The 13042-nt window shown below is 36.9% G+C and overlaps 1 protein-coding gene across 1 annotated transcript in view; it reads right to left on the bottom strand.

Moving 5' to 3' along the window:
• Window positions 1-13042, bottom strand: part of LOC136040905 (SH3 domain-binding glutamic acid-rich protein homolog) — a 32816-nt gene that overhangs the window by 14784 nt on the left and 4990 nt on the right. The window contains exons 2-3 of the mRNA XM_065725325.1: window positions 5716-5898; window positions 694-894 (exon numbers count right to left, since the gene is read on the bottom strand). Of these exons, the coding sequence (XP_065581397.1) occupies window positions 694-894; window positions 5716-5898 (384 nt within the window). The remainder of the gene's footprint in view (window positions 1-693; window positions 895-5715; window positions 5899-13042) is intronic.

The following is a 13042-nucleotide window of genomic DNA, read 5'->3' as shown; positions in this document are numbered from 1 at the left end:
TAAAAGTACTGACTTACCCGCCGGGTGTTGTTGAATAATTAATATCCAGGAAATGTAAATAATGCCAACGGATGCAACTGTATTTGTGTTCAGGGATCTGTCATTTCAGTCAACGTGAAAAGTTTTAAGAGGGCCTTGAACGCCTTACAAAGAGCCACCCCCTCAACCTCCAGATAACCATCCTAGCATATAATTAGAATTCCACTTAATACACAGTCATACAGTAAAGAACGAATTATATCCAGGTATTCATAGAAAAGGCAGGTAGGGCTATAGTCCGCCTATGACATTTGGTGACTTTTGTTCCTTAAGTTTTAAACTATTCATATAATGATAAAAAAAGAATTTAAATTGTAAATGAACATAAAGTGCTACGCAAAGGAAAAGAGGGTGGCATCTGTGCCTCCACTCACAGGGGGGCATCCATACCATGCTTGGCTCCTTTCTACTCCCAACAACAGAATAGTCTAGCCTTAGATCAGCATATTAGATTGCTATAATTTTTATTTATTGGAAAATAAAGAAAAACCTAACCCGACAAATCAGAAGATATAGGCATGGTAAGAGGATGTCTTTTCTTCAAAAATCCCGAAAAGTTTCTCTTTTTTTCAAAAATAAGAAAAAAAGAAGGATAATAGATGCTAAAGAATTTTCACTTCTTAAGGGTTATACAAAAAAGAAGCAACTGCTTACTTCTTCACACTCTTCTGATGTTTGACGTTCCTCACTAAGCCTTGACTCCCCATTAGTGCAAGCAGGAACAGGAGATGCCTCTTTGGGTGTAGTATTATTTCCATTTTGCTTCAATATATTTTGATTTGACGAACCAACAGGCAACTTAAAAAATTTTTCTAGGCCATCCGTCTCATTTGCTTCATCGAACGATTCATAATCCTAGTATGAGAAGAAAGTTAAACATTCTGAAGCTTTGTTATGTGTGTTGTTTTAAAACAGGTAGAAAAACAAAATGGTCTATATGGATAATCACTTGTACATTTTTTTCTACAAGGTTTTTAACTTTTTTTCTTTCTTTTTTTTTGGGGGGGGGAACGTACCTGCTGTGCATAAGATGAAGCTTTTACTAAGTGCGTATCTTTTTTCTCTCTCAAGAATATGGATAGGTGGCTGAAGAGAAAATAAACAACAAGAACTATACGCCAAATAGTTAGGCTGTTCCTTAGATGAGTCTGCACAATGTTTCTAAAAGGAATATGTATTTTTACCAGAAAAATATCTTACTTTTTCAAACACTGCACTTTTCTTTATGTGTTCTTGATCTTCCAGGGTAGGGGAGGGAGATGAGCGTAGAAAATTATCGCTGTCCTTAGCAACATTCATGAACCCTCTCGAGTTGTTTTCCACACATTATTTATCTACTATTACTGAGAGTCTAATCTCTGCATTTAAAAACTAGATAACTTGAGAGACGTGCAAAAAAAAAAGAAAGAAAAGAAGTATTTTGATTTTCTTCGAGTTAAAGACAATTCCTTTCAAAAGCAGATCAATGAGACCACACAGCTTAGTCCCTACGCAGTCGATATGTAAAAAACAGCATCAGTGTAATGAATTTAAGGCTAAGCTAATCTAGATAGAACCGTGAAAACTTATGTATAACAATTTTGCAACCATTAAATTTGCAACCACAGGTTAAAGAGCTGAAAAAAAAAAAAAAAAAAAACGAAGCAAAAGAACTGGAAGTTTAACGGTCAGTACTACAAACATGCATTGACCAAAAGCCAGAGTCCAGTCATTTGCAAGGGCAGAAGACCAAAGCGAGTAGAGGGATGCAAAAAAGCTGGCAAAGCAAACTTAAAAAATAAGCACAGGAAACACCTTTTTAGACGATAAAGGGATGGGAGGAGCCAGATAGAACTTTTACCACTGAATTGAATTCTTTAAAATAAAACGAGAAGTACAAAAGGGACTGAAAGACGGAAAATAACCGGGACTGGACCACACATCCGCAGAGATGATATAGGCATCAAAATCATCATGTATCTCTCTTTGGTCTTTACTCTTTACATGGATTTGGACAACGACCAAAATACCATCAGACTGAAAACGCAGAACACTCATTAGAATATTTAAAACACGAGACGTTACCAAGCCAGGATGGGGTACAAGTTTACTCTCAGTGCCTGAGAAGATACTCTCACATATAAACCTACAGAGGATCCGAACACAACTTGATCAACATTCCAAGATAAACAGTATGGCTTCCGGCCAAATCGCTCATGAACAGAACTTATATTCATGAGACTTGCAATAAAGAAAGCATGAAGGTAGCGAATGTTGCATCAAGACACCAGAAGGCCAAACTAGTTTCTTCCAAATGTCAGGAGTAAAACAGGGGTGTGTTTTATCACCATTACTTTTTGTGATAATGATTGATTAAATCCTGCATAACACTAAGACAGGAGGCATCAGATTAAGCCCCGAAGTCCAGAATAATCATATTGACTTTGCAGACGACATAGCAGTGCTTGAGTCAAGTAAAATGAGGCTTCAAGAATTACTGGATAACGGCAAATAATCTTCGCCTACGTGTGACTGCTGAGAAAACCGAATTTATAGCGACAAGTGACTATCCTCTATACATTAAATGTGGCGACCAGATGTTGAGGAAGTTGTCCACTTCAAATACCTAGGAAGTATCATCTAGAACACTGGCTCGACAGTGAGAGAAATGCTCATTAGGATAGGACAGGCAAATGGCACCTTCAACAATCTACGTTGAGTATGGAGACCTCAGATATTTTCTATGTACCTGATGCTACACCTTTTCAACAGTAACGTTATGTCAATACTACTCTATGTGGCAAAAAAATGGCACGTGAATCAAGAAAAAAAGAGATGAGTCCCGGGTTTTGAAAATTCATGTCTTGGTAGTATATAAAATATCCACTGGTCACAGAAGATGACAAACCAGGCCATCCGTAAAATGACACAACTTCTAGCACCGAACATCATCAGAGTCAGAAAGCGGAGATATTTGGGACACATCTTAGGTATGGACCACCATAGACTCTCATAAGCTGTTTTACAGTGGCAACCACCAGGAAATGGTAGCTGGGAAAGACCCAAAAACACACTGCGCTAGACCTACCAGAGGGATCTATGCAACCTGCACACCTCCGTTCTACCAGAATGGGAGGTCATCACTCCAGCATCAAACCTGAGAGAGGATTGGTGGCTCCTTACTGATGCCCTGGGTGCCTCAGGAGGCAAAAGCGGAACTAAGGTCTAAGGTAAGGTAAAAACACAAAAATAACACAAATAGTATTTAAGGAGTTTAAAACAGATTGAGTCATGCTAATTAAACAAAAAAAAAAAAAAAATCAATTTAGAAGAAAATGTCGAACGAACCTTGTGGGTTACTTAAAAAAAAAAAAAACAGTATCTCTCCTGCGGCATCTACTGGACAAACACACAATCTCTGTAAATCATCCACAAGGTGTCATTCATACTGGAATAACATCAGGTTTGATATCTGCCATTTTTCTTCTTCACTTTGTCACGTGCATTGTCGTTGTCTAGTGCTGATGAGTATGCAATATTGTTCCTATTTGTATACAGTTTGTAAAAAGCGATGAAAATATTTTTAGAGATCTGTAAGGAAGTTGTAATTTGGTAAACTAGTAGAAAAATATAGAACGATTACCAGGCTAGTATCGACGTGCTGTTTGAGATGTTTTGAGCAGAGTAGAGCTTTTCATAGTTCCTTCCAAGCTCAGGAAAAAAGAGAATACGGTACTGTATGTTCAAAATTCCTCGAGTGCGTTTAATATTCCTGTTGTTAAGCTTTCCGGCTGTAATTCGGATTTTTTGTGTCCCTTTGGACTTGGGATACCTGGACTTAATTATAATTTATTCAAGAAGATGCCCCGAACTTATGTGTGCAAGGTTGAGAGTCGACCATTTGTCCTTTACAACAGATACTCTTCAAGAAGCTTTAACTGAGCATTCAAATGGAGCTAGTTATCGTGACCTTTCTACAATATCCAACATAACTGTTGGCACTCTGAACAACAAGATGAAGAATCAACATACAAAGAAAGTTGGGCACCCCGTCTGCCTTGATAAAGAAGATGAAAAAGTGCTTGTAGAAAACATCACAATTACTGTAGTATGGGGATATCCTTTTCACAAATCAGATATACTATGGATAGTGGCATTTTACCTTGCCAAGATTGGAAAAAGGGTAAATGCTTTCAAAAACAACATCCCAGGTTGGGAATGGATTGACTCCTTCTTGGAGCGCCATAAAGACCAACTAGCAGTACGAATATGCCAAAACTATTCGAGAAAGAAAGTAACAGTGACTTGCTAAGACCTTATTGACTACTTTGATAATCTTAAATCAATAATTAAAAATGTACCAGAATCCAATATTTTTAAGTTTGGTGAAAGAACCTAAGTGATGGACCAGGCAGAAAAAAGTGTATATTCAAAAGCTATGTTAAATACCCAGAGAAAATTATGAACCGGAGTAAAACTGCAGTCTTGATTATGCTCTGTGGTTCAACTAATGGAGAACTCTTGGCTACTTGTGTTTGTTATAAAGCAAAATGTTTTTACTTCAATTGAAGAAGTGAAGGACCCAGTGGTACTTGATATAACGTTAGCCGGTTGGTTTGAAGGCTTTTTTTTGAAGCTTGGTTCATGTCTCCATTGCTTTCACACTTTAAAGCTCTACCTGGAAGAAAAGTTGTAATAGGCGATCAGCTAAGCTCTCACTTCAGTGACAGGATTATCCAGGTTTGCAAAAAAGAAGATATTGCTTTTGTTTGTTTGTTTGTTTACCAGCAAATTGTATTCATTTCTTTCAACCCCTTTATGTAGAATTCTTTGGGCTGACCTGACGAATCTCAAGACGAACCCTTGAAAAAATGCAAGATTCAAACCCTGCCGGGAAATCAGTCTGAAAGGAGGTGTTTCCAAAGCCATTGAAGCTCCTCTGGGATCAGCTGGCAAAGGATCACAAAGTCAACCTTCAAAATGAGTTAACAGCATGCTTTGACAGATAGCATTGAATCAAAAGGATTCCAGCAAGACAATCAAATGGCGAAATCCGGTAGGTACTTTTTTCTTAGGAAAAAAGCAGTTTGCGACTGTTGGTAATGTATTGCAAAGCTTAATAAGGCTCCCAGAAAATCACTTACTGAATAAAATGACAGAGAAGATAAGAAATTTGAGGATTCAGGGACGAGTAAAGTCTGGCAAAGCTAAAATAAAGCCAAAGAAATGAAAGTGAACTGGAAAAAGTTAAAAAAAAGTCTTGAATCCAGACTGCTCATCTGAGTGACAATTCCAGTGAACTTAGCTGGGCTGAAGGCCAGAACACTGAAGATGTTGGTGGTGACTATTCTATTTCTAGGAAGGATTTAGGTCCCTCAATAAAAGAGTCTGACTTCAATGACGTGTTCTACGAGAAAGATTTTCTCATTGGGCGGATTGAAATTTTCTCTTTTGTTGTTGGTGTTGATGTTACGATAAAAAATAAAATCTTTCGACACCAAAATGTTTTCAGTAAAGTGCAATTGACAATTTCTGTTTGAATTAAGTTTGAACTGATCATTCATTTTAATTTCTGTTAGTCTTAGGATTTAATACAACTCTTTGCTGGTCTTTGAAAAAACTTATTTTAAAGAAAAAATTCTCTTAAAACTAATTTAAATCTCATTTAATGAATAAAAATATTAAAAAAAATCTTACCCCACACCATTCACTATCATTGAAAAATTGTGGTGGCAGAGGATATTTTCCTGTTCGTGGCTTGGCGTTTTCTTGCATAAACTTTTTGTCATCATCTTCAACTGGATCAGCAATATCAACTATAACATAGTCAATCCCTTTACTCTCCATGATTAACTGGGCTTTCATTTGATGTTTTTTCATCTGAAATTATTTTAAAATATTATCGTATCTATAGATTATTTATTAAATATAGCAGAGGGTTTAGATTGAAACTCAATATTACCTGCAATATTGTTGCTTTGTCAAAACTGAGCTATTATCAAGTTACAAAAATTTGAAGTAATAAAAAAAACCTGGCTCTGACCATCGAAAATTATCCATCATAATTTGCTGTGAATCAAACAGTTTATGGTAACAAACTGTAAGTAAGGAGCAACTTGGCTCAATAGTAACCAAAACCCTAAAAAATGTAATTTTGATAACAATAGATATATAAGAAAAATTAGGTTTTTATGTATCATTAAGTTTCGAACTATACAAGATTCATTAAGTATAATGTTACCCATCAAAAGTCGCAAGCCTGAGAAAGTTGGCCTTATTTTCAAAAAAGGGTTGAAATATCTTCCAAAAGACATAGAATCTTATTGAAAATCACACCATTAGATTCAGAGTAACAGAGGACCCTATTGTAGAGGTTTCAAGCTCCCACCTGCAAATATGTGTAATTTTGTATCTTTGGCTAGAAGAAAGATCATGGATGCATGTTCATTTATTATTTATATTTTGTTCTTCCCAGTGGTAATCATATATAACGAATGGACCTAGAATATTGGGAGAGCGCCGATTAAATGAAAATTAAAAGTTCTAGTGACCTTTTTAAGTGACCAAAAAGATTGGCGGACAACTAACCCCCCCCCCCCAAACACCCCTTCTTTCATAGCTGCAAGTTATGAAATTTGCCCATTGTTTATATAGCGTATTCTGTGTTTGTGTGGGGAGAAGGAGGTTTTAATGGGATAAATTTTCCATTGCAAGGGAATTTTCTTGGAGGAGGGGGGGGGGTCAACTTTCAAGATAAAATTTTACATGAGGAGAATTTTCCAGAAGTCCTATTCAAAATTTGTTTTATTTGACTTAATTTCTCTCTGAAGGTGATATGGTACCTAAAACTTATTGTTCGATTTTCAATATTTCTCTCTTGTCGGTGAAATTGTCAAAGGACAAAGCTTCAATTAGCGACCTCTCCAGGGGGCTTTCACCCCATTCGCTAATGAATGAGTGTAAGCACGTTTGTTTTTACGAATGCCTCACACATTGACGGAAGAAAACAAAGTACAAGAGAAGGAATCTTGTTTGAACTAGTAATTTTACCAAATGAGCGAAATTTTTTATGCAGGGATAATTTTTCGAGGGGGAATCGTCCAGGAGGGGGGGGGGAGCATTAGCCAGAAAAGTGTTAATGCACATACAACAACAACAAATCATTGAAACTCGAATTCAAAATTATTTTCTTTGGATAAGAGAGCGGGGAATTATTTTCCACTTTGAAACCGCGTTTTTTCTCTGGGTTTTCCGAGACAGTCGTTCTAAGATTTTTAATTACGTTTGAAAAATAGACTGGGGGAATAGCTGGGACACTATAAATATGTAAAATGAATGGTATGTTTGAATGAAACCCTACCAATTCTTAGCCTAACCTGAATTTTGATGACAAGAAACGCTAAGAAATGTTTATTTGGGTAGAATATAGATTCTATATATAAATTCAGTAAGAAACTAACCTAGCTAGCCTAACCTGAATATGCGAGTTTTATTTATCCGACGACTTGCCCAGGACTGGCTCATAGATCGCCATATTATGTGGCACTCTTCCATCCACAATTTCAGACCGCCAGACCACCATTGAAATTTCTTTAGCAGTGAGGGGGCATTTTACTCTGAGAATCGCCCTGCCTCCTTCAGGAAGAGCAACAATACCATTCGGGCTGGCAGCAAGAGATCCCTCATGTTTATGATTAAAAAGTCCAGCAGGAGTAACCTTGTAATTTGTCTTTTGCTCAAAAGTAGCCACGGTCATAGGCTCATGTACATACCCGTGCTTCATAGCTCTGGTTTGGCAATCAGGGGCATACAGTATTTGTTTTATACTAGCGGAGTTACTTCTCTTACGTGCCTTTTGTAAATTAATCCTCACACAAGAATTCATCCAACCCCAAGCGTATAATTATCTTTTTCATTAGTCACTTCGAGCCCTGCCTCCATGGCTAAGTTCCTAGATCTTGTGTACAGAAGATGAAGGGCAGGATACAGGAGCAAAGGGGGCTTGGTCATGAGGCAAAATAACACTTCTTGAGTAAGAACCAAAAATATATATCAAGGAGATATTGCAAAGATACTATGTCTACCTTTATTTTCTTTTCTTTTTTTTTGGGGGGGGGGGCGTAGAAGACATTATACCATCAAAATTCTGACAAATCGACGTTTTGTGTTTATTTTAAATTTGCAATCTCTTTTTTCATTGGCTTTAGTTTTTGAAAATGTGAATCCTGTTATTTCAGGAGCATTTAAGGCCATATAAAGGATTTTTTCAAGGAACAGACTTATAGACCTCCAAATCCTAGTAAATTGGTATTGAGCGAAGAGCAACTTTGCTTGCGTTTCACTTGAGCAGAACACCTATTTCGTTAGCTTTCATTTCTGTAATACCAAGATTTTTACAGACCATCGAAGTTCAGTACCCTCTGAACAGATAAGGGGTTGAGGAAAGTGCTTCAGAATATCTTCTCGTGATATAATTAAGGCTCTGGATGCATTCCCAAGAGTTTCATTCACTTAACTCAACTAATTTCCGAAATATAAAAAGCTCATAAAATAGAATTTTACCTCAACTTGAGAGGCAAGATATTAGTTCTAAATTTAAAAGATTAAGCTGATTTTTCGTTTGCGAATTTACAATATAACGAATATATACAAGTAGAAGCTTGAGTTTCATCTAATCCGACAAAACTCCTTATTCCACACCTTTTTTTGTCCATGTGGAATCTTGAAAGTTAGACTACAAACTTACATACGCTGGATGACCTTTGTCTCGTAATTCTTCAAAAGATGTGGAATATTCACAAGCCAGCAAGAGCCCATCAGCTCCTTGCAATCCAGATTTCTCTCTGATATTATGATTTTCAGTCCAAAAATATCATCCCTCTCACTCTCAGTAGATGCATCATTTTCAGCTAACTTCTCACTCCTTAGACTTGATGATGCAGGGTCAATACACAAATGGTTTGGTAAGACTGGTCTTCCCTGACAAATATATTTCTCCTCCAGACCATCACAATGGGCTTGACCACACTTCAAGTTGAGCCCTCTCCTGTTCCTTTTTCTGTCCATATTTAGCACTTCAACTATCTTAAAGTTTAACCAAGTAACAACTTAGTAATTAAACTAATGACATATAAAACTCAAATTGAAATTCCAGTTTTAATAGGGCTATTGAAAGTAGTCAATATCACAAGAACTTATATTTCGCTTGCCGAATTTGTCATAATACTAAGCTGTCACAGAAAAAAAAAGTCATTATGTTTAGTCTTGCCTATCAAAAGTTACGAGCTTGAGGAAATTTGCATTATTTCGATAAAGGGGGAAACACCCCTTAAAAGTCATACAATCTTGATGGAAATCACATCATCAGATTCAGAGAACCTTACTATAGAGGTTTCAAGTTCCTACCTGTAAGAATGAGGAAATTTGTATTTTTGCCAGAACAAAGATCAAGGATGCATGTTTATTGATTTTTACTTTGTTTTGCTTTTTCCCAGGGTGACCGTATCAGCCCAGTGGTCCTAGGATATTAGTAGAGGGCTCACTCGAACGGAAATTAGAAGTTCTAGCTCCTTTTTTAAATTACCAAAAAGATTGAAGGGCAACTGGGCCCCGTCCAAAGCCCATTTTTCCCAAAAATTATCTAATCAAAATTTTGAGATAGGTTCAGTTGAAAGATCAAATAATTATGTCTTAAAATTTGCCCATTGTTTATGTATATTATTTGTTATTGGGGAGCTTTTAGCCATTTTTTCAGAGGGGTTGGGGTGCTTTGTGTGGATTTCAGGGGGGAGGATCTTCCTTGGGGAGTGAAAGTTCTGAAGAGTGAATATTCAAGGGGGAATGTTACACTAGGGGGTTTCGACAGAATTACTATACAAAACATTGATTAATTGTCTTACATTCTCTTTGCCAATTTTTTCAGGTGAATCATCCACAAGCAATTTAACACAGAGGGGGGATTCTCAGCAAGGATGAAACTGTCTGGAGGGAATTTGATGGGGGAGGGGTGCACTTAACGTTGGATGAAATTTCCATGGAGGAGTTTTTCTGTGAGATGGAGGGGTATATTTCATAGAGGATGAGCTAGATTTACCGATATTATTCAAAAATGAACAGAGATTATTCCAAATATGAAGGCTTGAACTATACTCAATACCTTAAACTTTCTGTTAAAATTTGTCTTTTTACTAAAATTGAAACACGGGGCCGTTTAACTAAGATAGGAACCTTCTTTAAGCGCTAACAGCTTTAGCATAAAGAACAAGGTATTTAGGAGGTGGCAACCCTTCATATCCGGAATAAATCTGCCAAAATTAATATACAAATTTTGTTTTAATTTTTTATGTGTGGTGAGCCAAATTTGAACCTGCATTAGTTGAAAAATGTACTTTGACTCTTTGTCAAAACTCCACTTTTTAAAAAATAAAAGCTTTGGCGCGCAAAGAGCGAGATGTTGAGGAGGGGACAGCCCCTTTCATATACAGAATAATTTCTGTTTGTTTTAAGTTTTAATGTTGCTTTCAGTAAAAAAAACTTGTTTTTTTATTTATTTAATTGCTTCTATAAGACACTGAAATGTGGTTACCTTTATCAGCTAGTCTGCTAATCAAGGCACGTGACAGCACAGAACTCCTCAAAGCAGCAAGATCAGTGAAATGACAATTCCTTTGAACTGATTTCCTTTCCTTTATTATTTTTTGAGCAGGTAGGCTAAAATATTTTTCGGGACTGGCCTTTGCTATATTTAAATTAGACAATTCTGGCCATATAAATAGAAAAAAAAACAAAAAAAAAAAAAAACAGAATTTATACTTCCTGATGACACAAGTCTCATGACTAAATATCTCTATATCAGGCCCAAATTGAAAGAAATTAAATGGTTTTTCTAAGATATCTAGGAAATTCGATGCCGGCTTTTATTTATGTCTTGTTTATTTAAATCAATTATCTAATTTCTAAAAGTTATATTGAGGCCACCAGCATAATTCTAACTAGTTTGACCACACATACTACAAACGTTTATAATGGACGAAATAGGGCAAGTCTTTTAAGTACCATATACCCTTAATTTTACATTTGAATATTTTCTAGGGAAATCTTCAGTCAGGTTAGAATCTTCTGGGGAATTTTTTGCGGGAAAAATTCTCCATGGAGAATTACCACCAATAAGAGCTCTGAGTCATGATGTCCTTCTAAATATCAAAATTCATTAAAATCCGATCAGCCATTCGTAAGTTATAAATACCTCATTTTTTTCTATTTTTTCCTCTCCCTTTTGCCCCTCAGATGGTCGAATCTGGGAAAACGACTTTATCAAGTCAATTCGTACAGCTCCCTGACACGCCTACCAATTTTCATCGTCCTAGCACGTCCAGAAGCACCAAACTTGCCAAAGCACTGAACCCCTCCCCCAAAGAGAGCAAATTCAGTACAGTTACGTCAATCACGTATCTATGACATTTTCTTATTCTATCCACCAAGCTTCATCCCGATTTTTCCACTCTAAGCGTTTTCCAAGATTTCCGATTTCCCCCCAATATCAACAGATCTGGTCGGGATTCAAAATAAGAGCTCTGAGACATGAATTCCTTCTAAATATCAAATTTCATTAAGATCCGGTCACCCATTCTTAGGTTAAAAATGCCTCAATTTTTCTAATTTTTCCAATTTAACACCCACCAGCTCCTCTAAAGAGAATGGATCCGTTCCAATTATGTCAATCACGTATCAAAAACTTGTGATTATTCTTCCCATCAAGTTTCATCCCGATCTCTCCACTCTAAGCGTTTTCCAAGATTTCTGTTTCCCTCCTCCAACCCCCTGTCCTCGGATCCAATTCGAGTCGAAAATAGAGCATCTGAGACATGAGATCCTTCTATATATCAAGTTTCATTAAGATCTGATCACCTCGTAAGATAAAAACACGTCAATTTTTATGTTTTCCAAGAATTCTGGTTTCCCCCTCCAACCCCCCCCCCCCCCAATGTCATAGGATCTGGTCATAATTTAAAATAAGAGCTTTAAAGCACAAGATCCTTCTAAATATCAAATTTCATTAAGATCTGGTCACCCATTCGTAAGTTACAAATACCTTTTTTTCCAAATTAACCCCCCCCCCCCAAAAAAAAAAAAACTCAACCAAAGAGGGCGGATCCGGTCCGGTTTTGTCAGTCACGTATCTTAGACTTTTTTTTTATTCTTCCCATCCAGTTTCATCCAGATCTCTCTGCTTTGAGTATTTTCTAAGGATTCCCCCCCCCCCCCCGATGACGCTGGATCCAATTGAGATTTAAAATAAGAGATCTGAGTTACAAGGTCCTTCTAAATATGAAGTTTCATGAAGATCCGATCACTCCTTTGTAAGTTAAAAATACGTCAATTTTTCTAATTTTTCAGAATTAAACCCCCCCCCACCCCAATAGAGCTGATCCCTTCCAATTATGTCAATCAAGTATCTAAGACTTCTGCTTATTTTTCCCACAAAGTTTCATACTGATCCCTCCACTCTAAGCATTTTCCATGATTTTAGGTTCCCCCCAAACTCCCCCCAATGTCACCAGATCTGGTCCAGATTTAAAATAAGATCTTTAAGACACGATATCCTTCTAAATATCAGATTTTATTGAGATCTGATCACCCGTTTGTAAGATAAAAATACCTCATTTTTTCTAATTTTTCAGAATTACCCTCCCCCAACTGCCCCAAAGAGAGCGGATCCAATCCGGTTATGTCAATCATGTATCTAGGACTTGTGCTTATTTTTCCCATCAAATTTCATCCCAATCCCTCCACTATAAGTGTTTTTCAAGATTTTAGGTTTCCCCCTCCCAACTCCCCCCAATGTCACCAGATCCAGTTGGGATTTAAAATGAGAGCTCTGAGACACGATATCCTTCTAAATATTAGATTTTATTGAAATCTGATCACCCATTTGTAAAATAAAAATACCTAATTTTTTCTAATTTTTCAGAATTACCCCCCCCCCCCCCAACTACCCCAACGAGAGCGGATCCAATCCGGTTAT

Source organism: Artemia franciscana, chromosome 2 (genome assembly GCF_032884065.1).
Source record: "Artemia franciscana chromosome 2, ASM3288406v1, whole genome shotgun sequence".
Taxonomy (NCBI): Eukaryota; Metazoa; Arthropoda; class Branchiopoda; order Anostraca; family Artemiidae; genus Artemia; species Artemia franciscana.
Note: the sequence above shows the minus strand (reverse complement) of the source record. Positions and strands in the feature narration are given on the sequence as shown.